The 27968-nt window shown below is 44.4% G+C and overlaps 1 protein-coding gene across 2 annotated transcripts; it reads right to left on the reverse strand.

The window, feature by feature from the left end:
• Positions 1 to 551: 551 nt before the first annotated feature.
• B3GNT2 (UDP-GlcNAc:betaGal beta-1,3-N-acetylglucosaminyltransferase 2) lies at positions 552 to 26145 on the reverse strand. Of its 2 annotated transcripts, none has more exons than XM_033125216.1 (2): positions 25909 to 26145; positions 552 to 3049 (listed from the first exon to the last, which is right to left on the reverse strand). In XM_033125216.1, the coding sequence occupies exon 2, from the start codon at positions 3038 to 3040 to the stop codon at positions 1847 to 1849; it is 1194 nt and encodes a 397-aa protein (XP_032981107.1). In that variant the 5' UTR covers positions 3041 to 3049; positions 25909 to 26145; the 3' UTR covers positions 552 to 1846. The 2 variants fall into 2 exon arrangements, with proteins under 2 accessions (XP_032981107.1, XP_032981108.1); XM_033125217.1 differs by lacking the exon at positions 25909 to 26145 and adding an exon at positions 15473 to 15586.
• Positions 26146 to 27968: the final 1823 nt, after the last annotated feature.

Raw genomic sequence — 27968 nt, forward strand, 5'->3', positions numbered from 1 at the left:
TAACACTCTTCACACTCATATTAATTTAAGTATCTGTGTCCCCATACAAGGCCTCAATCTTACCACTAGGAGAGGACAATCTGCTAAATGTTCTCACAACACTGATTCTTTAGTTTTCTTGAGCTTCATCAAATGTCTACTTTTTTTTAATTGACCATTTGCACTTGCTTCTCAACATGAGTCTAGGTAATAAACTTCAGTGGTCACGGCTGCCTCTATAGTTCATCGCTGTGGATACAAACCCCCAAAATGGACATTTGGCTTAGGACAATACAGTCTTTAAGATGCAGCTCCATTTCCTAATTAATTCTTTATACTCACTGAAAATGGAAGCATAAATAAATATTCACACTCCTCTTTTAAAGACTCTAAGTGTGAAAACACTTTCAAGAATTTTAAATGCGAAGATAGATGACCCATTGAGACAGAGGAAAAGTTATAGTTTGATATTACCATAATAGTTTCTGGGGGGGTGAAATGGCCTCTTTGGGGAAAATGTAATCAAATATAGAAAGCAAAACGAGATCACAGATCATCACACATTACACAGGACAATTAAAAATAGTCACTTTATTTCCATCTGCTTACAGTCTCCAATATCACAGCTGGTAAGAATCCTTACCTCTATCAACACAAAATAAATTTTGAGAAAGCATGTTATTATAAGATGGTATACATAAGCAACAGTTTGGCAGAATTTTGTCAACTCTAGCAGTTCACAGACCCCCCCCCCAAAAAAATGATTTCAAAATTCAAAAATAACTGCTTTATTTAACATGTTATACCTTAACACTTAAAATACATGCTCTAGTTAAATATTTTATCAACAACACTGTATACAAATAAAATATTACACAAAATATATTTAAGAAAATGTTTTGGTCATTGATCTGAATAAATAAAAACACAGGCACTTCTACACTGACAGGGAAGCAGTCACTACTCGATATAATTTTGTATAAGCAACATGGAAAAATATGGCAAGAATAGAATCCTGGAGTTTTAAACTGACAAACCTCTCCTGAAAAGGTCCGCAACTTCAATCTTTTAGCTTCAAGTTCAAAAGTTACAGATGCTTTCCTGGTCCTCATTAAAAAATCATAAACACAATATGATTGCCAAGGTCAATTCAATCTTCAGCTGGCCATTATGGAATCATACTCATTATTTTCAAATACTAAAAATAGAGAACTATTATGATACCAACCAGCAAATCAAATATAACAACAGTTATTATGTTCTTGTATCATAATCTCCTTATTATGACCAGGAGACCAAAAACAAGATAAACTGGATACATGTCACACAGTGATCATCATTTTGCAAAATTAACTAATTAGATGAATGCAAGAAAAATACTGTTGGGGTGGTAGGAAATTTTATGAAAATAAATTTAAGTCCATTTCACAAAAGTACCGAATAATGTGTAACAAATGCTTCATAGCAAAAAGGTTTATAAACACCTAAATTGCAGACAATTCACTCATTATAATGGAAAAGTAGGGATATTATTATATGTGGGCAGCACAAAAATAACTTAAAATGGTCAAATTCCAGAAACTTATTATTTCAGAGGAGATGGGGGGCAAATTAGAAAATAATGACCACTAGCCAGTAGTAACAGTCAGAACTACTCGTCCTGCCATATCCTGCTTAAAAAATCATGATCTTCTTCTGCTTTCCCTCTCCAGAAAGTACCACATTGAAGGGCATAGAGGCTCTCAAATGGATACTGTATTTATGAAGGCAATTTTGATGGTTTAACGTAGAAATTACCCCTAATGAGAGAGCACATGAAAACTATTCAAGATACATCTTTCTATGCAAAATTTAGTTTGTATACATTTTAGCAATTTAAATGAGCATTTTTTAACCTAGACCAAATATCAATCATCTCTTGAGGTTTTCTACTATGTACTAACATCAAATCTAGATAGGAACAAATGTTATTTCTTTTTTTCTCTTCTATATCAAATGTCTTGAAGCCTTTGTGTTTCTCTGGAACGAGGCCGAGTTTCTGAAGGCACATTCCAGTATAAACGTCATCAATGGGGTAGAGAAGGACATGGTCAGTTATATTGTACAGCCTCAGAGCCAGGTGGCCGGAGTAGAGGAATCCACCTCCCCCCGCATAAGGTGGGTAGACGCCAGTGTAAACAACTTCTGGGATGTAGTACTTCAGTTTCTTATCCCGATGAGGTCCAGCATTGTGGATCACATCGCCTATAAACAAGTCTTTGGCTTTGTTCTTGGATAAACTATTCAAGTAATTCAGGATATGATGAGTGTTCACAAAAACATCGTCATCGCCCTTGAAAACGAACTCAGCATTTGGGCAGGAAATACTCACCCACCTGAGAAAGAGCACTTCTTTCAGAGACAAGTTGAAGAAAGTGTCTCTGTAGTTCCACATAAGAATGTCGTGGTGCTTCTCACTCTCAAACTTCAGCATATCTGAAAGGTCGGGATGGTTGTCCTCTGGGGGGGTCTGGCCCAGTAAGAAGACACGCACAACTGTTTGGTTCCCCACATTGGTTTCTCTGCCCCAAGATTCCCGAATTGCTTGCCTTCTAGCAAAATGTGGAGTAAGGGACTTAATTGCCAGCAATAAGAAGGGTTTCTTCGTACACTTACCCGGTTGATCTACAAGCAACGAATAATTTCGACATCTCAAATATAGCAGAAAGTCTTTAAACCTGTCTGGCAAATTGTTGAAACCTGAAACTACTGATGTGACCCTCAGGTCAGGTTCACAATAATTCAGATGGCTTATATTGGAAAAGCCGTACACTTCCCCTGTCTGGTTAGCCAACATGTTCAAAATGGGATTGTACCGCCTGTTCAGCTTTTCTTGTTCTCGGTTCCAATAAGCCGCTGGAGGCTCAGATGTCTTCCAGAACTTTTCCTTGGGTATTATTACTTCCCCCTTTCCATTTTTTTCTTGGTTACTGCTTTTAGAAACTTCCACAATCAAATAAATGAAGACATTTACCATCATCAGGATACCCAACAACTTTATTCTTCGGCGTCCAACACTCATTTCTCATATCTGGAATAAAAGGAAGGAGGCTTTGTATTAATTGGATAATTATTAATCTGCATGTGCTCACATTTCACCTGCCTCTTCGTCTTTATCTCCCCTGGAATAGTGGTTGAGATCAGGTTCGGAACTTGAATGGCCCTACCATTCATTCTGGCTCTGTGACCCCTGGTAAGTTGTATAACTAACGTCTCAGCTTCTCCATCTATAAAATGGAGATAATCACCCACTTCACAGAATGGGTGTGAGGGCTTATGATTTTATATATAAAACAGTGGCTGGTCATAAGCAAGCAGTATTTAAGTGGCTGCTAACACTGGCTGTTTTAGACACCTGAGGGCAGATATACATTCACAAAATAACCTCACAGGTGTGCCACTTCCTTCTTATAAGGACACATAAAAATCAGTGTGTTGGAAAATGATTTGTCCACAGTTCATAAATACATTTTATATTGTGATGCAATACGTATTATACATGTGCACATACATACAACTATATTTTTATGTATTGCAATGTGTACAGTTCCATGTAATTCACTCCAATTTTAAAATGTTATTCTATTTCATTTTTTTTTAAATGGTGGTCCCAACCCTGAACTGTTTCCCAACCCCCCACTTCACAGATTAGAAAACCAAGGCAGAGATTAAGACGTTTGCTCAGGATTTGCAGGGGTAGGAGGTGGAGGAGCCCAAACACACTGAGTGTTCAGAGAAACAAAATGAAAAGATTTGTACCAGCTTTATTCTAATAGCTAAAAAACTGAGATCAACCCAAATACCATCAACAGAAGAACAGATTATCAAATTGTGGTATATTCATACGGTGGAATAATGCCCATCAATAAAAAGCAAACTATTGCTATTAGCAACAAGAGTACATTATGAGTGAAAGACACACCTCAAATTCCATTTCTGTTAGATTCAAGAAGGCAAAATTATTCTAGGCCCTAGAAATCCAAAGGTGATGGGGTAGAGCTTTTGATTGCAGAGGGGCAAGAGGGAACTTTCCAGGGTATAGAAATGTACTATGTATGTCCTAATCTAGTTGCCTATACTTAACCGCTGCTAAACAGCTTCGGTTATGAACATTTAAGTAAAAGGTGTTTTTAAACAACGAGACCCCACCACCCCATGCCCCTACTCCCCCAAAGGCTTTGCACATCTAGAGAACATGGCAGATGATAGTTACGCGGGTGTTCTCAGTTCACCTAAGTACAGTCTCCTACCACCACCCTATTTCTCCCCTCACTTCTCCACCACTACCCGCTCCACCCCTCAAGATCCCACCACTGAGCTACCAAGAAAGGGCCTTCCGACACTTCCTCCAAAGAAAGTCGTAAAAAACCCCAAGACATTTCTTAACTCCCTAATTACAGTTTTAAATGGATCCAAGTCACACATAACATGAGTAATGCAAAGTGTCCCTGCCTAAGTCTAGGGCCTACACCCTTCTTAGGTCAGCTGCTTTCAAAGGAGTTTTCCGACAAAACTTATGAGCAAACTAAAGGTCTGAGTCCAGCACACCTTTGGTAACCTAAACCTTTGCTATGGTCCTTACTTGCAAGATCAAGAGCGCTCAAATGGATACTTAGTGTATTTGCATGGGGATTTCATACAGTTAAAAAGAATTAGTTATCGTTTTAGGACATAAATCATAGTTGTAAGCTTTTTGAAATTTTTGCCTTCCAGATTCGAGACAAAACACTTTTCAAAAACAAACAATTCTCTCTAAATTGTGATAACTCTCCTAAAGTTAAAGTATCACTTGACCCAGTATCTCTAATCTGTAAGTTTTGGGCACTTTATGTGAACTGGCTGAAAGGAGGGCAATAAGGTATGAGGGTAAACAGAGGAAGACCAACAATGAGGATAAAGATTTGGAAGAGTCCTCAGGGAGAAACAGCACACATTATGAATAGCTAACTACTTGGCAGACATTTTCAACTCAGAAAATATGAATATCAGTAGACTATTCCTGAAATTTCTAGAGTAAAAGAGGACATCTTAAGGGAGAAAAAATAAAAGAGAAGCATAGTACTTTACTGTGAACCTCTAAGTTAATTTTCCTAGGAAAAGATTCAGGGTGAATAATATGCAAGATAATTCCAGATAAATGAGCCAGTTATGCATCCAGGTTACGGGGCAGGGCCATGGATATCTGGATCCAGTCAGAACCATCTGAAGAGATGGTCTGAAGTTTCTATCCCGGAAAGCACCAATCCTTCTTTTGGGAATATTTTAAGGAATACATTGGGCTTGCCAATCCTGGCTAAGACTTCCAACTTCCTCCACTGCAATTTAGGCTTTTATTTCCACAACCAAGACCCAGCCAGGGCCTCTCATCACCTCAGCCAAGACAGGGCTTTGCAGCTCTCAAAGAACACCATCCTCACACCTTATGTTTGCTCAAGGATTCCAGTCTGCAGAGCATTTTTCTGCCCATTTCTCATTTGCGCCCGGTCAGGGAAGGTGAGAGGATAGCACTTTACCAGTGAGGAAAAATGGAGGGTCAGAGGGGGTTGATTGAGCTGCCTGAGTTAAGTGACGAGGCTGAGATGGCACAGCCTTCTGGCTCCTGATCCAGGGCTCTTGGATCTCCTCCTTTTTCTACAAAGCACATCCAGGTCAACAGCGAAGCCCCTCCAGGGCTGGCTCAAGGCTAAAAAGACCCAAGGCAGAGTCATGGTACATTTGATCTTCCCAAAACTCTCCAAAGAAAAGGGAATGGGAAGGCCTAATAGCTCCTAGCTGCTCTTCTGAGAACGGGCCAGCCTTCCTTATCCAAATTCCCAAATGTGCAGCTGGGGCTAACTCTTATCACCACTTGCTAAAAGGCATTTCTTCCCAACCAACCTGAGAAGGAAGAGTGAGAAAAACCGAGATTCTCAAGTGTACTTTCCATCCAGTTTAAATGTCATCTTTCATTTGTGAACTGGGCACAGTCCCTCCATGAGAACTCTGCTTTTGGCAGACTCCTACAACAAACCAAAGTTCATGGAGAGAAGGATAAAACAGTGACCCCCATAAAAATATCTGTGGAAAAAAAGTTCCCTGAATATCTCACTAAATATTCCCATTGCAGACATAAAAACCACTTCTGTGCCCTTTTTTGAGCAGGAAGTTACATTGCTTAAAAAGAATTTGAGTAAGAAAACTTATCCCGATACTGGGGAAGATGTTATACAACCCTCACTGTGAAACACAGAAGTTTTACTGTAACACAATAGGAGGAAATGTCATGTGTAAACAAAGAACACCCTTAGCTTTTATGCTTGGGAGTAAAGTCTCCCCAAAAAGGACTGAACCTTTTTGAAATACCTAAATCACTTCAGTTCGTTTTGTTTAATGAAAAACAATTTCCTCTGTTATTCTGCAATTAAACTATTTAGAAATATAAGGTAGAGATAGAAAAACATACTGGTTAGCTGAAAATGGATTACAAAATAGTACAGTTGCTGCTATGCTTCAACCATGTAAAAATCCAGATAAAATACCACACAAAAACAAAACCGGTTTAATCAGGGTGCTAGGATTATAGGTTATTTTAACATTCTTTCATGCTGCCACACCATCTCTACTTGAACAGCCTGTACCACACACATCTAGCCGGCCTGGGATGGGGGTGGGAGCGCATCACACAGAATCCCTGATGCTGGGTTCCCATTTTTGCAGCGCACGTCACCAGCCAGTGTCATGGACTCACAGTACCACAGACACTCCATCACTGGACCCTGCAGTGTTCAGCAAAGGCTGTCACGTGCATCCCTAGATGGCCTGCACACTTTTCCTTGCGTATGTGCCATTTGTCTGCAGCCATCTATTAGAAAGGATTCCTAAAAATAAGTCAAAAATGTGAACAATATCTGCTTTATCTTAATAAATACTGAGGTACCTGTCAGGCACCAGCAATCCTATGAGGCAGATACAGAGCGGTGATTTAACTTGCCTAAGGTCACACAGCTGGTGAATGGCAGAGCCAGGATTTAAACCCAAGCGTGTGGCTCCAGAGTCCAAGTAGGTTGTGTTTTTTTTAACTTGTTGAGTCTTTTTTTTTTTAACTTTTATTTATTTTAAGTGTGTTTTTCCAGAACCCATCAGCTCCAAGTCAAGTCGTTGTTTCAATCTAGTTGTGGAGGGTGCAGCTCACAGTGGCCCATGTGGGAATCGAACCAGCAACCTTGTTGTTAAGAGCATCGCGCTCTAACCACCTGAGCTAACTGGCCGCCCCAGAGTCCAAGTTTTAAACCGTGATGCAAGTGAATGTTGTCGCACAAGATTTCATAACTTAAAGGAACTAAAGTGACGCAAGTCTTATTTTCCATGGTTAATCTATTTAAAAAATATTATATGTTTTAAAGCATTATATATTTGAACCCACAAAAACTACCATGCGTCAAAATTAGATATGGGAGGCAAGGTGGTACCATAAGTAACATTTACTGAACGATTACTCTATAGGCCAAGCTCTGGGCAAAATACCTCACATATTTCACTTCCCCATATGCAGTTCAAACAATCCCAATGTTTCATTCTTGGACACTAGGCTGGGAAGCACTGGACAGGATGATCCTCCAAAATTCCCTCCAGTTCTGAAAGCCCTGTAAGTACTGAAGCAGCGCCGGCCAGGAGTCATTCTAATGTGGCCATCGACAGCCACAGGATTCATGCTCACCCAACTCTGAAACAGGGATTGACATCCACTCCCTCAAGGGGATCTAGTTAGGTAGGTGGCTACCAATAGTTAGTGAGGGGCAGAGCCAGCAACCACACCCAGGCTGAATCCAAAACCTCTCCCGCAAGTCCCAAGGTTAAGGATAAAAGGCAGGATCTTCTTACAATCATGAAATAAAATGACCCGCCACCCGGTCCAGTCAGGCTGTGGCAAGGAGGCTGAAAACCCAAGCTCCTGATTCATCCACAGAAGTCTGAGTTAGCCTGTGTCCATGGGGTTCTGCTTCCTGCTCACTCTTCTGCACAAACCGGATAAACAAATCCTCCGAGAGAGCAAGAGCCCAAGCCCACTGCCATATCAAGGGGGCGAGAGAAACAGGTTTACTCTGTAAGAATGTACACATCATTCTGCATGCTCCCTGCTTTCCCCCACCTTCCGGAGCCTGGCAAAAGTGGCTTTCCTAGTCCCTGCCTCCCAGGCTGCTCCCATCTGCTGCCTGGCCCTTGCCAGCCCTGTCCAGGTTCTGCTCAGATGAACAGAGACAGGGACAGTTTGCAACTAAGTGGTTCTGGGGGAGAGATCAGCTTCTAGCACTCGAGGCAGACGGTGAGATACGGGTGTGAGCGAAACAACTCAGTTGGACCAGAATAACTGGGCCATGCCTAGAGCTTGTTTCTTAATAGCAACAAGAAGCCTGGTCTGGGTTCTTGCCAGGGCGGGGCAAGGGAGCCGCAAGACTGCCCCTGCAACCTCTCCCAGAAGCTGGCAGGAAGCGAGAACATGTGTCTGACTCTGCTTTCTGGTCTGTAAGTCTTGGAACCAGCTAAATACAAGGAGTCTGGTTCGTAGTCCTTAGTAGGACCCTTCAAAGGACCCTTCATGTTCGGAATTAAAAGGGAAAAGTACATACAATGAATCTATTCACCACACATCCCCAGAGGTGACATTCTACAGCAAAGGGCCTGGCAGGACATGTTCTGGTCTCTACTGATTAAATTCTCCCAAAGCCCAGCATGGCTGATTTCCTCAAATGATATTTATCATTTAAAATAAAATCATTCTTTAAGTTCATTCTTCAAATAAATACATACAGAACTTTCAAAAGAAGGGGAAGAAGAAAATTTAACAAACACCAGGGAATTAACCCTATTAGAGGCCATCTTGCCTGTGCCTTTAGTAAAACTGACACAACTTTTAGGTCTTCAGTGTGAAGACTATGTCATTACAAAACAGGGCTGATAGATGTCCCAGATCCCCATCTTCACTTTGCAAAGTCGACCTGGCGTCTGGAGTTAGATAGCCCAAAGTCCAATTCTGGTTAGGCTGCCGACCAGCTGTGTGACCTGAGGCAAGTTGCTTGACCTCTCTCAGCCTCAGTTTCCTCCTTTGTAAAATGGGGATGACATAACCTACCACACGAGTTTGTTGTCTACCATGAAAGGGGCATTCAATAGTTCTCCTTCAGAAGTTTGACTCCTCCACCAAATACAAAATGAAAGCACGTTCTTCACGTTTTGTCGGTCCTTCATTGCCTTTTATAAATTTACTTTGCAGAAACCCATCTATCCACTGCCTTAAACATCACCTCAAAAAGGAGGATCACGAGTTGATTCAGCTAATTCCAGATGTTAGCTTCTAAGTGCTTTGCAGAGTCCCTCTTCCCTGGCCCCCACTGCCAATGAATCACCTTCCCAGGAACCTGGGTGCATATCTCAGCATGACCTTGATTTGCTTCTTCTCCCTGCTCCACATCCAGCCAGGAGCCGAGTCTTGTGTTCCCACCTCCATAAGGTCACTCACCTGTCCTACTCTATTCCATTCACGCTCTTACTGGCTACTGCAGTAGCCTAACATCTTGTTTCCTACCATGCTCCCAAATATGCCTTATTCCCCAACCACTCAGTCTTCAATCCCCTGTATGTACAGTCCCTGCTAAGGCTGCTCCCCCAGTTTGGTCAGACCACCACAATGTGCTATTGCTCCCCCAGAGCCTAACTATAACTGTTGTCTTCTAGAACTCCTCTCTCCTCCATTGCCAGAACTCAAGCTCAGGGCCTCACCCTCCCTGCCCCTCTTTAAGAGATGTCCTGCCCAGGGGTATACCCCAGCCTGCAGACCAGCCTCATTTCTCCAATCTCTCACTCATCTGCACTTCTGGTACCAGCCAGGGCCCTTTGTGTTTCTCTTCACACCACCTCCTGCCAACCGCCCCATCCCCACACCTCATCTACACTTCAGCCTCTAACCAGAGCAAACAATTTTCTGTCCCAGCTTTCCTGGGATTTTCCACCTGCAGAGCGCCCTCCTTCTTCTAAGCCTTCCTGGAGAACTGCTACTCTTTCCAAATTAGCTGTGTCACCTCCTGGATGAAGGACCCACCTCCCAGGAGTTCGGGCATCTAAGCCTTGGTTATGTTGGCTTATACCTGGGCATCATCTTCCACAATCAAGGTCATTACACTGCACCACCATCACTCCAGCACACAGCATCTGAGACTCACTCAGCATCTGCTGAAGAGACATTTTGGTCATATGGCCAAGTTCATTGATATAGTGAGGTGTTCAGCAGAAATTGGATTAATTAAATACACACACCTTTCTCTAAAGAGATGACACTGGAAAAATCCTTTATATGTGTGCTGGTAAATGACACACATATATATTTATAAAAATCTATCTCACTTTTTAAAGTACTGAAGTACAATTAAAAACTTGAAGAATTTTCCAGAGTTAGGGGAGATAGAGTTTCAGAAGTCGTGAGTCCGTATTAAACTAAGAGGATGGGTGCCAGATTTGAAGAGCTAAACTGGGGTGGGGAGCCCAGCCCAGCCACTCACTTCCCACAGTCAGCCCGACCCACCAAAGGCAACACGCATGGGGGTGGATTTTGAATGCGCATGACCTGCGTGGGAATGCAGGTGCATGGCATTCAGCAGTGTTTCCAGGTGAAGGCTCCATCTGTGCTCCTGCAGCAGACCCAAGCCAACTACTGCTCCACCCTACCCCAAACTACGGGGCCCCCCACGCCTCCTTCCTGGTGGGGGAGGACCTCCAGCAACTGTTAGCCCCACCAAGACCACAACAAACAGTACACGGACAGAGTGAACGTGCCTAAAGGAAGGCAGGTTCCTAGTACAGACAGAAAACTTGGAGTCATCTACTTACCTAAGGTGGGAAATCATTTTTAAAAACATATGCTGCAAAGCAGGTAGTCACTTCCCGGGGGGCTTACTGTGTTTTGGAAGCCCTTGTTAAGCACCTGTATGTGGCTATGGCTTGGGAAATGTTTCCATTCCAAGCTCCAGGACCTATGTACACACAAGTGTAGTCTGCCTGACTCTGAACGAGCCCTCAGAGAAACCCCTGGAAGATTTTTCTCTGATTCATCCTTCTGTTTGTTCCGTTGGGTTACATGGGATGTATTTCAGCCTGAGTCCAACCAGGAGGCAAAAACCTCACGATAATTTAAGCAGGGGAAGTTTAGTAAAAAGAATATGATAACTGAGTAACTGCAAAGGTGGACTAGACCTCTAAAGGGTGCCCAGCAGCAGACAAAAAGCACCTAAAAAGGACAGATGCAGAAGGGGCACTCAGAGCTTACTGAAGTAGTCACAAGCCAGCCACAGCCCACTCGCCAGCAAAGCAGGGACAACCCTCTGGGGTGTAGGCGCAGAGCCTGAAACACAGTGTCCCATTAGGAGCACTACAGGAAACAAATCTCGGGGACGCAGGTGAGCCAAGCCTGCTGGGTGGGCATGCAGAGGGAATGAGGGTGCAGAAAGAGTCATGCACAACGGGAGGTCAGGGTGTGGCTGGAACTTGGACTGGAGAAGCCTCCCTCTGCGAAAGCTCAGCACATCAATGTATGGAGCAGCTCAGGGCCACTGCTCAGGACATATTGGGTCAGGACCGTGGCGCGAACAATTTGCATTTGTGTAGGGACTGAGGAAAGGGGTGCAGGGCTGGGAGAAGGCTCCTCACTCCACCACTGTTACCTGAGCTGGAGCAAGCACAGATCAGCCAAATGCTGGACAAAGCTGTGCCCCGCCGGCACCCAGTAGCGCAGGGAAAAAAGGAGGCACTGTAGGAGCCCGGGACACACACTCAGTACATTGGGAACCTGGGAGGAAAATCTCTTCTTCCTGTAGCGTCCTCTCCAGAGCCCTAAACATACAGAAAGCAAAGGAAAACTACTTGAAGGGCCCCGGTCCACTTTCACAGATCAGGCAAGGATGGACGTGGAAGTGAGAGGCAGAAATCAGAAACTGGCACAAGCTGCAGACCTCAGTATCACCATGGCGGTCATCGCCACCCACACCATTGTCATGACTCTGGAGTTACCGTAAAAGAAAAGGGTCTAAAACGTGAGTTACGTACAGTGAATTGGCAGATGGGCAATAAATACTTGTACATGATAGTCTGTTAGTCGACAGCAGGGGACGAGGCCAAGACCCGAGTAGAGCTTGAAACAGGTAGATTTCAGAAATGTGGGGAGAAGCAGTACAGGCAAGAGATGGGGTAGGGACACAGGGGGTCTGCAGGTAGAGACCCACACAGCTAGCTTGTGAGCAGGTGGGTTCTGATGCCACACTGGAAAGAATCGGCCGTAGGCCTAGCGCCTCTCCACTAGGAAGAGGATGAAGCAATGTCTAACTTAACAAATGCTGCTGCTGGAGAAATTGTAGGAATGTGTTTTCTTTCACAGCCCCGCTATTTTAAAAAAGAAAAGAAAGATCAAACCACCCAGGAATATGAAATACGGAAAAAATTAAGAACTCCAAATTGGATGTCCATGTTGTGTCTACTGGGATTTAATTTCTGGAAAGCAGATTCAGTTCACAGGTAGAAAAGAGCACGATCTGAGTAGTTTGTCTTCTATCATCAGGTCTCTAATGTACCTCGGACAGAATACAGGTATTTGGTTTAGTTTACCAATCGATACCAATCATTACCAATCATGACTTGTTTCTGATTTTCCCTCTCATTGAAAAACAAAACAAAAACTGATGAACAACTTCATATGTATATCATTTCCATGGTTTTTTATTTCCTTTGCAAAAATTACAAAGAGAACACAAATTTTTAGTCATTTAAAATATAATCAAATTATCCCTCTCCCCTCCCTTTCATCCCCTCCACCAAAAAGAAAGGCCAGACTGACTTATCCTCTCTGTACCCCCGAGCAAGAAGCCATCCACACCAACTGTGGACACTGCCCTTCTTTTTAATCTTTACAAACAAAGGACACCTCCCTTTTCATCTGCTTCCTCCTGATTTTCCTCTTCCTCACACTTCTTGCCCAGTCTTATCTCATGTAATCTTCACAAGCTCAACAACGGGAAGCAACTAGGCTGAGGTCACAGAGCCAGTGGAGCCAGCACTTGGACCCTGGACCCTGACCCCAAATCTAAGCGATTACTCTTTTTACCACACAACATTGTCACTCAAAGAGGATTTCAAGAATCCCCGAATAAAATTGTATTTTCAAAATAATTTGGGAACTAAAATCATTGTATTTGTGAATACCCAGAGAATGTAAACAACTCTAAGGAAAGCCATGAGCTAGAGATGGCTTTTTAAAAACCAGAATGAGAAGAGTAATGTAGATAAAATCACAGGTGGGGAATTGTTCACTGGTCTAAGGTGCCCAGAGGCCCTGGGTCTGGTAACTCGGGCATCTTCCTAACGAAGGTGGGGTCCCTGCAGGTGTTAGGTGTTTATCCACAGTGGCAGGGGCTTAGACTGGCAGAATCACAAACACGTCGTCGGTAAACCATTTTGTCAGAGCTCTTTACACAGAGAAAATGCTGCCTTTTCACTCCTCTCCCTTCCCCTTCCGGCACTACAGCCTGAACTGAAGGGAACCCAGGACAGTCCTATGACCTGCTACAGGTTAGTGCAGAGGTGACCTAGGGCCCAGATGTCACGACTCCGAGAGGTGAGAGGAAGAGTCACCAGCCTGTGTCAGATAAGGTGATGAAAGAGCAAGTGATGGCCACAAACTGAACCATTTCACCCCTTTGTTTCCTCTGTAACATGCACACGCGTTCCACACACAGACCATATCCCAATTTCATTACGAGAAAGAAGCCACAAGGATTTTTTTACCAGCACCTTCCAGCTCATCTACTGCAACCACCTCACTTACAGAAGAGGAAACCATGGCACAGGAAGGCGCAGCTCCTGGCCCGAGATCCCCCACAGGGAGGAGAACCAGGTCAGTGTGTCCGGCAGTGAGAATTATTATTAGTGACAAAGTCTTTTTCTGATAGTCTACAGCTTCAATTCTAGGCCATTAATATAAAACACTAAGCGACCAAAAAGGCAAATCAATTGCCCCAACACCACCGCCTATGGCACCTTCCTCCCTCCCCACTCCCACCGGGTAGGTGTGTTTTCATTACTTCCCCGGGCTGTTACACCGTACACTCACATTCACCCTGTTAGCAAGTCTGAAATATAGGATGTGTGGGCCTCAAGGGCAGGGCGGGGCCAGGCAATATTCATTTGAGTGTCTCTGGTGTCTGCCACTCAACGTATCAGCCAATAAATCTGAGGATAAGGACATAAAAGGAGGGGCAGTAAAGGAACAGGATGAACTAAGAGAAAATTTTTATTCCTTGAGTCATTGTTAAACAATTTTACACACAGGCCCTACATTTCCAGGCCGCCCCAGAGTACGCTCGCTGACTCATAGCTGTCTAGTTGTCAGTCAGATGACTCCTCCTCATAAGGGTCTACAGCCTTTTCCAATTCCTGAGCTTTCTCTTCAACGCTTCACGCCTCACCCACCAGGGCAGCATTACCTGGAGTCGTCTCAATACAGTACAGCACCTAAAAACATCTCAGAAAACAGTCTCATACAATTAAATAAATTTGTAAACAAACAAAGTCCAAAGGATGGGCAAGGGGAGGAAGCAATTAAAAATAAAAATGAAAAAAAAAAAACCAATAAAAATGCATGAGCATAAATTATGGTACTGCACTAGAAACAGAGTCCCATTATATAAACCAAGTTATCCAACTGACCTTGTATAAATGCTTTTGGAAGTTAAGTAGGCCATCAGCCATGGCTTGGCAATCTTGCTATACAGAAGGGGGAGGAGGTAATCTGGTACCTGCTATGTGGGCTACTCGTGTCTACGACACATATACAGAAAAGCTGGTGAAATCAATTAAGAATATTTGCATATAGATATTGGAAAAGAAATTACTGTCATTTTACATAGTAAAATGAATGAAAAATTCAATGAAAGCCTAATTGAACTACATTAAAAGTTGACTCCTCAGTTTTAAGATTGACTTGCAAAATTACATCATTCACCACCACTTAATCCCATGGGTTGAGATTAACTGATCACAAACAGAAGTAGAAATTTTAGATGTTAAAACAATCACTTAATGTTTAGCCCTTGGGCAGCCAAACACAATCTATCATTTCCCCTGGCATAGAGTTTCATCTATGTCATTTCGAACAGGTACTCTACAAACTCTCTTAAATCAACCACTGTCCTTCCCAATTCTATTAAATTGTATTTGGCAATTCGTGACCCCATGAAATGTAGAGTTTGAAAGCATCACCATCAATTTCCTGCAAAATAAAAGTTTACATTTGTCTTCCTTCCAAAATAAAAATATAACCTCCCCAAATCAAGAAAACATTGTTTGAACCAAAAATCAGCCCTTTTTTATAACTTCAATAAATATTTAAATTAGTACCAATGACATCGTGTTTATTTTACATAATTTAACAAATTACCTTGGGAATCTCAATTTCTTGGATATTAGGATGACGGTTTCCAGTGACATGTTTTCTTAAAGAGCACTTGCCCGTGGTCACAATGACCGGGATACACGGAGTGTGCGGCACAGCACCTCGGGCTCCAGAACTCCTGACGGACCATTTGGAGTTCCCTAGAAGAGCTGCCTTGAGATAACTACATCATTCACTCTCTAAAAACATGCATGAAAATCACAGAAAGTTGTGCACAATTGGCATGTCCAGAGATTTAAATAATGTATTTATTAAAATTAATCAACAGGTCTAATACCTTGGGGAAGGAGAAAAAAGACAAGAAATGAAAGAATGGGATGGAGCGATCAGGAGTGCTCTTTATAACAAGACAACTTAACAACTGCACACCAGCCCCCACCTGCTCACTGGGGCTTGTCCATGTGCCAGAAAGCATGCCAAGAACACAACTGGATTCACAGTCCTGTAAAGTGGTTACTGGGGTATCCTCATTTTATAGATAAGTGAACTACTTCCAAAGACATGTCTGATGTTCCTAAGACAGATGGAGGCAGGGGACAGGAACTGGGAACTCAGATGGGCCGCTCCCCGACTGTTAAGTCCATCCCAGCTGCTGCCCAAATTGAAGACAGGAATGGACCGCATGGTTGGCATGGCCTTGAGTGCAGGGGAGGGAGGCATCCGCGTCCTCATTGAGCGCAATCACAAAGACCTGACCCTAGACCCAGGTACACCTCCCTCAAAATTCCCTCCCAGAGCCCTCTTCTTGGGCACCAGTACCCCTTAAGAACAACTGCTGTCTTCCCCACCCACCCACCTTTGCTCAGACGGCTTTTCCTAGCCTGAAATGTCCATTTTCTTGTTTCTCAATTCTACCGCTATCCTTGAAGGCCCAGGTTCAAATCCCACTGCCTCCTTCTCAGTTCCCTCAGTCATTGTATTTAATCCTCCCTTCTGACCCTCAGGATTGCCCCCAAACTGGAGTCTTCCAAAAGAAATAACAAAGCTGGTTACCTAGAATCTACCCCACCCCAGCAATACTGCCCAGCCCCAATGGTTCCAGGTGAGCCAAAATCCGCCCTCCCGAACCCTGAGGGAGGCAGGCACCCCCATCCCACATGAGCTGAAAGCACCCCAGCCACACTGAGCACCAGGCACTACTTACACACACTGAGTATCCAATTAAATTGGGCTCCCCTGGAAGCCACCTCAGCTCCAGTGAGGAAACATCCTCCTCCCAGAAGACAATCTTCTAGTGACAAGTGACGCTGAAGCGGCAACCTCAGAATGGGGTAGCAAACGAGCAAAATGGTGCCCTCTTCTCCCCAAGCTCCCAGATTCATTTCCTGCCCCTTTTCCCTTTCTCAAATGTTGTTAGGTTTCAACAAGTTACTGATAGGTGCTTGCTGACTATTGTTTTTAAATTGTTTTAAAAATATCAAAATAAATCATGTGGATTTAAAATACATATCCTCGGGGCTGGCCCGGTGGCTCAGGCGGTTAGAGCTCCGTGCTCCTAACTCCCGAAGGCTGCCGGTTCAATTCCCACATGGGCCAGTGGGCTCTCAAACACAAGGTTGCCGGTTCGACTCCTGCAAGGGATTGTGGGCTGTGCCCCCTGCAACTAGCAACAGCAACTGGACCTGGAGCTGAGCTGCGCCCTCCACAACCAAGACTTGAAAGGACAACAACTTGAAGCTGAACGGCACCCTCTACAACTAAGATTGAAAGGACAACAATTTGACTTGGAAAAAAATAGTCCTGGAAGTACACACTGTTCCCCAATAAAGTCCTGTTCCCCTTCCCAAATAAAATCTTTAAAAAAAAACAACAAAAAAAACATATCCTCAAAACAGTGACATTCTGGCCTTTTATCCAAGTGTCTATTAAAGGTGGAGGCTAGTCAACCAAGACTTATGTCTGCATATTTAAAGGAGAGATGAAATAGTAACATGGTTTTCTTTGACCACCTGCCAAAAAAAATGTGTTGCCAAAATAAAAGAGAATGTGTTGTTTGCTCAATAAATGGACACACTACCAAGCAGCTTGAAATTAGGCCTCTTTTAGCAAGCAGTTTGTCACCTAATTTTAAATATGTCTGTGAATGTCACCTTAACATATCGTAGGGGTAGCAATCCCTTGTGTGTCCCTATATTGTTTCCACCCTCTGCCCACTTCTTCCCACTGGGGGTTCAATCACTCCCACAGCTTCTACTATCTCTACACTGATGCTGATGACTCCCACACCTGAGTCCAGCATGGACCTACCCTCCCACTCTGCATGGTGTCTACACAGCCTCCTAGTCATGGGTGGGGCAGGGGCAAAAAAAAAGAGGCCATCATGCTGAAACCAGTGATGGCCACCGAAGGCGTCACTGTATTACGCTCGGTGTCTGTACTTGTTTGAAAATTTTCACTATAAAGAGATTTTTTTAAAAAGAGGATCCATCAGAACCTTGAGGGAAAAATTCAAAAGAGAAACATTCAATTAAAAATAGGTGTATGAGAGGTATTTTAAGTTCATTTGAAGAAAATAATTCCTTACGTTGGTGAAGAAGAAAAATTGAATGGCTGCATCTTATTTAAATAACAAAAGCTACATATTCATAAATTCCTTACAAACAAATGTCAAATTCAGCCATAAAATAATACACGTAAAATACATCTCATTTGTTGCAAATGTTAGATATTTAGAAATGATGGTATTTATAACAAACCCACTTTGACCCTTTCCATGCTAGACAAATATATTTGATTCTGAAAATGTCACCAGGCTTCCCACTGAACAATCTAGAGCCAGACTTAAAGAGTTGTGTTTTTTTAAAACACAATTGTGTCACTCCCTAATCAGGACTCAAAAAAGAAGCACTGCAAAGAAGCAGGTGGATGTGAAGTGCTTTTCAAAGAAAATACACAACAGAATTCTGAAGCACAAATTATACGTCATGGTAGCAAGTTTATGGTCCATACAGACAACCTTCCAAATGCTACTACTTTCATATTCATCACTGCATTGGATTCAAACCATATGTGAGATTGGCTGTGCAAGTTTTTCCCTAGTATTTTGCAGGAAGGGTAGGGTAGAGGGAAGCAAAGTGGTTTCCATGGTTACAAAGCTATTTCATGTCAGCTCTGAGACCTAAATCTACTTTAAGTTCTCCACATGGACCAACCATCCCTTTTCAATGAGTCACAGTCCCCTGTGACAGCCCTTGCTGTTCCCCTGGGGTCCTGTATCAGTGGCCCTCTCCACTTTCTTCTCCACCTCAAAGCTTTCCCTTCTCCAGTGGCTCCAGAGTCCTTAAGCTCCTCTTTCCTTCTCTGCCAACTTCCTGAATAGGTCGTGCCCCTTTGTCATGCCATGACCATCCTAATCCCCTCCTAATCCCCTCCACCCTCTAGAATCTTCACAATCCTGTCTTCCCAGGGCTAGTCACCACCTCTACCCCCACCCCAAGTTCAAGACCACCCCCTAACCCTGATCTCTTCCTGGTTCTCTTGTATCTTGTAAGCCTTTGCTCCTGGCCCCATCCCCCAAAATGGGTGCTCTCCACAGTTCTGGGCTCAAGCCTATTTCTTGGTCTTCCCGCACCCCACACTCCTATCCCTTGGACCCCTTTCGACATCACTACAACCTCCAATGTTCTGAATGTTAAATAACGCCCCAATATACCTATAACTGGAGCTCGCCTCCTCCACACTTCCCTGAATTGGTTTCCAAATCCCATCCCACTCAACATGAAAGTCTCTTTATGCCTCACTCCCTTTCAAATACATCACTCTCACATACACACACACATCCTATATTATCTCTGGCCTGGTTTGGGCCCTCAGTTTTTCCCCCAGCAAGACTGATAAAGTGACTGAATTCAACGATTATCAAATACCTACTTAAACAGAGCAGTGTTTAAAAGAGACAATGAAAGATACAATTATGTGATCAATGTTCATTAAGGTTAAGTGTTAGATGAAATGTAAATTAGAGTACAGGGGATGGGGACAATGACAGAAAGCTTCTCTTCTCATAGAAGAGGTGGGCGGAAGGGTGCGGGTCAATCCCAGGAAGAAGGAACAGCCAGTGCAAAGGCCAACGGCAGGCTGGCTCCAAGGGCAGTGTGGTTGCTGTGAATGAGCCCAGGGCCTGGTAGAACTTGGGCTTTACCGAGGGAGATGAGGAACCGCTGGAGGATGCTGAGTAGAGAAGTGCGTAAAGTAATTTTAGTTTTTAAAGATTCCTCCAGCTTCTTTCTGAGAATATACTGTTTCGGGCCAAATAGGAAGCAGGGTGCTCCATCAGGAGACCAGAAAATGACCGAGACTCATGATCAAACCTGCTTCTCACCCACCTCCCTGGCCCCAGCTCATCTTCCAAAACACAAGCTTGACCAGGACCTGTCACCAAATCCTCTCCACAGAACTTTCCAGGGCTCCCCACAACCTCCATAACTATCAAGTGCCACTTCTCTGCATGGTCAGAGGGTGCAGTGTCCTATTACCCCTTCTTAAAAACCGCACCCTCCAAACCCACGGATGACCTGCTCTTTCCCCATACACACTGCCTGCCACAAGTCTGCCCCTGACTGCCCCACCACCCGTTTTCTGCCTCTAAAGAGTTATTTATTCACCTATGAAGGCTAAACCCAAACACCACGTCCTCAGGAAGCCTTTCTTGGCTGCCCCCAACACTGCACTCTGCATATACCTGTCCTACAGCTCTTCCATCAGTTCCTGGTTAGTTTCCACCAGACTGCTAACTCCTTGAGGGCAGGAACTGGGCCTGACCCATCTAGGAATACACAGGGGGCCAAGCACAGTGCTAGGCATACACTAAGTGCTCAATCAATGCACACCGGCTAAGTGAACAACTTGTCCATTCCATTAGACATGTTGAGGTCCTATGGCATGTGGGCAGGGGAGGGGGCTTTCAAGGACAGGTGATCCCTCTAGGCCACTGTTATCTGGAGGCCAGGAGCCCCTGTGATGGAGCCTCTGGGGACACATGCCCAGTTCTCCTCACGTTAGCCACAAGCAGGGGCCAAAGTTGAGCATGGACTCGAACCTAGGCCTTCAAATTTCAAAGCCTCTTCCCCTCTCTGCCTGGTATCTCTAGGCAGATCCACATAATCTTTTTACATATGCGTAAAGCATTAACAATGTGTGTATTGTTATTGTTGTTTTTTTATTAAAAAAGCCCATTCTGGAAGTACACAGATGCAGAGAAAAGCACCTAGAGGGATCCAAACCAAGTCAACCGTTGCTATAGTGTTAAGAGATGGTGAAATTAATTTTATTTCACTTTGTTTATTTTTGCCCCCCTAAATACACATAAGAAACAAGTCTTTTAGAAAGTGCCAAATTACCAACCATATCATACAATTAAAGAAGGGCTCCCCAAAAAAGCATCTAATAAAATTACCAAAATGCTGGGGACACAAGACCATTAAATATATAATACCACTTACAGAGTAAGATTATAAAAGTTGAAAACATTTTAAATGGCTTGTTTGAAGCATGCAATTAACAATTGGCCCTGTGCTTTCACTTCTGAAATATTCACAAAACATAAAGCAGTAGTAAATGCCGCTCTGGGCATCGGGGCACTTACTGATTGATGCCTCTTACGGAACTCCACGAGCCTTAGAATAGAGTGTAAACTAGCCGGCATCACTGCACCCTGCAGCAGATGAGCTCCTATCACACAGGTGACCAATCAGCTCTAAATGGGACATTTCAATGATTGTCATTTCATGACTTAGAGGAAATGTCAACTAAAAATAATAGGGGATCAACTATCAACAAATAACATGTCTTATTTAAGCTAAATGCTACATCAACAAAGTGTTGCAGCAAGATTTGGCCTCTTAAGTTTCAATAAAAGATCTACATTAACTTTGTAATGAAATAGTGTATCAAATCACAGGATATAAATAGTAGTTGCTTTAGTTATCACGATTTTAAAGAAATAAAAGGAGAACAAAGAAACTGCATGTCAGGCACAGTGATAAGTGTTTTAGAGATTTCATCACATTAATGTTCTTAGCAAATCTGAGATAGGGCTTTATCTTCACCATTTCTCAAATGAGAGAACTGAGGCTTAGAGAGGTTAAGTAACTTAGTCACACAGCAACCACAGTAAGTGACAAAAATGGAATTCAAATCCAGGTCTGTTTCACAGAAGACTACACACTGTATGATTCTGTAATTCCACTTATGTGAAGTTCAAGAACAGACAAAGCCAACTGATGGTAATATGAGTCACATCTAAGATGATATAAGTCAGAATAACAATTCCTTCTGGAGGGAATACTGACGGGAAAGAGGCACAGGCACCTTCTGGGCTACTGAAAACGCTCACTTCTTTTCTTTTTTCTTTTTAGCGTTCACTTCTTGATCTCTTGAACATATTTATGAGCTGCACACTTAATATTAATGCACTTTACAAACTTTACTGTATGCTATACCTCAAGTTAAAAGAAAAACATCCTCATCTGAGGCCAAGTTCAGGTTCTTAACCACTAAATCACCACACAGCCACTCTGACAGGACAGGGCCACAATCTAGAATTGATTCCCTTAGATAATCAGCTACTAAAAACATTATGGTAAGCAACATACCTCCTAACCACACCAGAGTGAAGAAATTGGAACAATAAAACTATTTTTAAATGCCACAGAATGTAGTCAAAAGTATCAATTTCCTGGCTACTGGGAATTTCCCTTCGGTAGTCACATCAGAATAAAAACAATTTAAAGCCCTGCTCTAAGGGAATGTTCATAGATGCGCATAAAATAATTTGCAACAAATTTCTTAGAGTTATCTTCGGAAATAACCTGAAGCTAAAATTAGACCAAATATTTCAAGACATATGTTATAACTTTATCAACAATGCTAACTCTCAAAAGAAGTTTGAGTTTGGTTACCAAACGGCAGGAGCATAAATGGGCAAAGTGCATAAATCTCACAGTAGGGGCAACACAAGTGCAAAATCTCCACTCAGAGTGTAACAAATAGAAAACTCATACAAATAACTTTTTCCAGCAATAAAGTAATTGTGGCACATATGCCTTAATAAATTCTCCATCAAGTAACAAGTTCTTCTCACCCAAGCTTTGTTCAGACTAGCAAAGCCTCATCACCAGCCTGTGATGATGAAATCATTACATCAACTTTCTCAAAGCCTTATCCCCTCTGCATACACACACCTCTTAATCAAATGGTAATTGCATCTCCAGAGAGAGGAATTTATTCATCCTACGATGTGGAGACATATTTGGCAAGCACCGAGTAACAGTTATGCCACCTTGGGGGTAAGGGGGAAACGGCTGCATTCCACACCTGTTGGGTATATGTGCTGTGGTCTTTACTGGGTGCTTTCAATTATACAAGCCAGGAAACCTAACTTTCAAATTGTCAGTCTAGTTTAATTCATGTTTTAACTTTCCGTACACAGCAGAAATGCCAGGCAATTGATTGAAATGATTTGAGCTTCCCCTGGGCATCTGCATATGTAAGACTAAAAGGCCTTTTAAGAGAATTTTTCAGTATGGGTAATTTATGCACCCCCATTGGTGTGCTGCAATAGATTACATAACTAAATATTATCCCAGATGCAAGAATTTCAATGTTTATAAAAATAGCTATTTGCATTTATTAATTGTTAAAGTCTTTAACAAACTGTCCAATACAACTGTCAAAAACAAAAACAAAAAACACACACCTAAGTAGAGTCAAATATTGTGGCTATTAAGCAAGTTAAGAACAGAGTGTGCTTCAGGCACTTTCACAGCCCTGGGTCAGCATCGCTAAAATATGGTGGTTTTTGTTTTTTAAACCAGCATTACTAGAAAACACTAAAATTTGAATTTTCAAAGTTTCTTTGAGAAACAAAGGATTCCCATTTTCTCTTATCCCTGCTTCAGATGAAAAAGCTTTACACATTTCTCTCATGAACATCTTAGCTTTACACCAACATGCATCATTGTAAAGCAAAATAATTAATAATTGTTTTGGATTCTCATTCATTTTCTGATGTAACTTTAAAAAAAAAAAGACACACATTTGAACAAATTGTTCAGCAAAAAAAAAAATTAACCATGAATTATCCGTTTCACTTTCCTATTTTTAGCAACTTTAGTATCTTAGAGAAATCTAAATGGTGGGTTTTTTAAAAAACAAGGAAATCTTCAAAACTACAAGCCATCTATACACTCAGCTTTCCATCAGAAATGCAGAAAAATCAATTCATAATTTTTACAAGCATATTATATTCATTTTCCTCAAAGGACCACCTCATTCCTTGGACTTGAAAAACTTGTTATGCATCTGCCAAATTTCGCTGGTTTCAGTCACAGACAGATCTAAACAGTTCCCACACTGGTTACTGTTTTTTAATAGGGAAGTTGATGTCTGGAGCAACTTGTATACTGATTACACAACAACCACTGCTTTTTAACTGCCTCGATGGCCCAGCTAAGAGTTTGGCAAACATGATCCTATTTGTCCTCAAAAAAAAAAAACAATCTGGTAGAGCAGATACTGCCATCCCCAAAACCAGATATGGAAAACGAGGCTGGGATGATAAACTTGCCCAAGGTCATGGAACAGTACCTGGCAGATTCAAAACCAGTGAACGGTAACGGTTGGAACTTTTTTGGAGAATTAGGCTTCTCATCATGTACATGCCAACTGCACAAAAACTAAATGAAGAGCAGTGAGCCCCTGCTGTAGGGGAATTCCCAAGGGAAAAAGCAGTATTTGAAACTGAAAAAGTAATTTCAAACAGAAGATCTAAAGATAAAGACATTTGTAAAGAATGGGCAAAGGTTTACGCAAGTAGAACTCTATAGGGCTCCCGCACTTCCCTGGTCTTAAAATTTCATCTGATTTAAGAGCACAGAGACTCTGCAACACTCTCCCAAATTCCACGAGGCTTAACAACTTCTATTAAAAAGAAATAGAAGTGGAATATTGGGAAGAAGTGACCACCCAGCCCTTGGAGTCAGCTGTTAGACCTGCACGGGTGCGACCACCAGACTGTGAGCCTTGGACTGGGTTCACCTACGGTCCCCGCCGTCTAGTCCCAGTCCTGGCCAACTCCACCACCTGGTTAAGCATCCCATTACCTCCCGAGGCACAATTACACTGGAAAATTTTGTTTTAACAAGTATAAGCCCATATTCACCAACTGGCTTTGCAATCTCAAATCTACAGCAAGGCTCCAACAAAGGAGGGGCAGGAGAATATGGTGTCATTGTTCTAAACTATCGTTCTACGAAGTTGGGGGATGTTCAGGAGGCCCTCAGCAGGCAGGGAAGAAAGGACAAACATACCACCCCCACGTTTCCAGCAGGAGAGAGCGCCTCCTCTATAACCCAGGCTTAAAATGTATATATATTTTCAGAGATGAACTTTCACGTTGTGACACTTGTGGGGAGTCTCTCAGCTGCTTCTCCCCAGTTAATGGAGACCGAGGGTTCTGGGGCTCCCCGTCCTGAGTGTAAAACACCTGGAAATTAAGGCGCCTCGGTTTTATTGCTTCCAGAAGGGTCCTCCTGCCGTCCCGGGGCAGCAGCCGGGACCTGCACCCGCAGCCCCCGCGGAGCGCCCCACCGAGCGCCCTCAGGCCCACCCTTTCAGCGAGGCGTTTTGCAGACGCCGGCTGGACGCGCTCCCTGCAACACCGACCCTTCCCCCTTCCCAGGTCTCGGGCAAGCAGCCTGGTTAATCATTCAACGCGAGAAGCGTGGAATATTTTTTTTAGGTCAAAGTGAAAAGTTCTCCCTAAATTTCTCTGAAACCAGCCTTTGGGGACAAGGAGGTAGCAGTGGCAGGCGGCTGGGGGTGGGGGAGAGGCTGTGGCGGCTCCTTGGCTCACAAACACCTGATCTCCCCTTGCGGCACCCGAGACCAGCGCAGTGCGAACGTGGGATGTGGGGGTGGGAATGTGAAATCACGCACGGCCCCCTCCCCAAAACGCCCGCGCAACCCAGAAGAGAACGCCTGTCCCCACACGCCCCTCAGAATTGCCCGCATCAACCCCGCGCGGACTCCCCCGGAAGTTGGGGTGCAGCGGAGAGGACCGATGTCCTCAGGCCCCGGGAGTGGGGTGGGTGTGGAATGGGGCAAGAGGTTTCAAAGACACGCTGCCACGGGTTTCATTATCCTTTTCCTCTAAGGTAAGGACGGTGGCAGGGAGCGGCGGGGGGGGAGGAGCTAAATGCGGCAGGAGCCACCTGGAGATGGTTTCCTCCGCTGGGACACCGGTACGAAGCCGGAACCGGCGAGGAACTGGGGTGGGCGGGGGAAAAAGACGAACGCCAGCGGGGGGTTGGTGGACCGAGAGCAATTAGGGAGGGAGGGAGCAGAGGTGGCCTGGAGAAGCGGTGGGGGAGGAGAAACCGGGGGGGGGGGAGGCGGCGGGGAACACACCCGCCGGGCGCTACCTTGTCCGGGAGCAGCTCCTGCTCTGCGGGGCGGGGGCGGGATATCGCGGCCGCATCCACGTCCCGGCCGCTCCGCGCGGCTCAGCCCGGCGACCGCCGCCGCTCACGCTCCATGCGTTGCGCCCGCGACTGGCGGCCCGGCAGTGTCGGCAGCGTCGGCAGCAGGAATGGCTCCGAGTCGGCTCAATCCCGCACTTGTTGCCACCACTGTCGCCGCGCCTCACTCCGGTCTCCAGCTCCCGGCGACGCCGCCGCCTCGAGAGCCCAGCTCGGCTCCGCCCCTGCCCCCGCCAGAAGAGCCAATCAGGCCTGACACCGCCCCTCACGTCACCGCCCAGCCGGGCCCAGCGCCCCAAGTTTGGTTAAGGCCCTTCTCTCGTCTGTCAGCCAGCCCGCGCCCAGTACCCGCCCAGCCTCGCGCTCCTTCTGGTTTCTGACGACCCTCCCAGCCCCCAGCCCCACATCTGGAAAGCAACACATCTAGAAAACTGGGGAGAAGGGACCCCAAGGAGTAGATCCTTCGGAAAAACAGGGCAGCTCGAAGTTCCAAAGAACTATATTCCATCCTGATCTAACCTAAGTCCCTCCAGCTGCAGGTCGGACCCCTCTAGTAGTATGTATGTCTGATGTTGGAGGACTAAGGACATGGCCTGGTGAGGACTCTAATGACCTTTTCTGGCTGGAGCCAGTTTGTGACAGGGCCTAGACTGACCCCAGCCGCCCCCCAAGTGCGTGGGCGGGTGCACCCCGGTAAAACCCGAGGTTCTACCCTAGAAGGGGGAGGGAACCAGGGCCAAAGCGGGACTTGATCAATGCTCTCTGCCCACCCAGTACCTGCCGCCACCTCTTAGGTGCCCCCAATGATGCCCTAAAACCCAAGGCCTGGGGTGGTGCCCTATTGCCACTGCCACACGATCTTCAGATTTATGAAGCCTCCCAGGACAGAGTGAGGGGAAACTTTTAGTTCTCCTTCGGTGTCTTGCAGCGAGTTTCCTCGAGGTTCCACGGGTGTCTGGGGAAGCCGGAAACGCAGGGTGTCCAGACCCTGGGCCTCGAAATCAATCCGTAGGTGCAACCTAAATGGCTGAACTCGGACACACACACACCACCGGCTCCCAGGGGCTGCATGGGGACTTGGCGCCAACGACACCCACCAGCCAGAACTCTGGAGACCACAGACGCAAGCTCCTAGCCCAGCGCCCCCCGCCGGCTCACCAGAGCATAGCATTCTAAGGTGAGTCGGAGCCGCTTTGACACACATTGGGGGCCCCAGGTAAGCCTGGAGCAACTGGATGGAGAGGTTGCCCTGGTTTGAAAGGTCCGTGCAGCCAGCTTGTCACGGGTGCGCCCCGCGGGGAGGCAAGCCTGGCCCGAGTCGCCCCTGAAGACACCCCTCCCCCATTGGCCCTTATCTCTCCGGGAAGAATGCGGCGTTCCCCTTTTAGATAATCAGACTGAGGAATTAAGGACACCCCACCCTCAACTATTTGCATTTTCCTAAAGGCTCCCTGAGGCAGAATTAGCCTAAAGGGAAAGAATCGCTACTATAGGAATTTCAAGCACCTTTGAGCCCAGCCCTTAGACTTCAACTCAGCGCGAAAGAAGAGCCCTTTGCTGCTAAATGCACTAGGCCAAGTGGGTGCAGTACACTAGGAAGAGGAACTCTGTCAGATCTGAGAAAGTTTTTATTTGCAGTCTTCACACCTTTCTGCTTTTTTGTTGATCACATGATTATCCTAAGGCTGTGACATCGAGTCCAAGAAACAAGTTAAATTTTTGTATATTCATAGAAAAACATCTGGAAGGATGCACACTGTCTGTTAACCACGGTTACCCCAGGTGTGGGACAGGTGTCAGAAGGAGCGGAGATGAATTTTATACCCTCACTGACTTTGAATTTTGTACTTTTCCATTTATATTAACTTATATAATTTAGAAAGCTAATAAAACATTTTTTTAACGTGTAGAAATTAGAAAATCTTTAAGAATGCTACAGAAAGTATAAATAAACAAATGAAGTCATGTCTTTCATTTTGTGTCAAAATAATTAATCCCGAGTC

The sequence above is a fragment of the Rhinolophus ferrumequinum genome, chromosome 13 (genome assembly GCF_004115265.2).
Source record: "Rhinolophus ferrumequinum isolate MPI-CBG mRhiFer1 chromosome 13, mRhiFer1_v1.p, whole genome shotgun sequence".
Taxonomy (NCBI): Eukaryota; Metazoa; Chordata; class Mammalia; order Chiroptera; family Rhinolophidae; genus Rhinolophus; species Rhinolophus ferrumequinum.

Excerpts from the sequence above, each read along its gene's own strand:
- B3GNT2 (XM_033125216.1), bottom strand. The coding sequence starts at position 3,040 with ATGAGTGTTGGACGCCGAAGAATAAAGTTGTTGGGTATCCTGATGATG.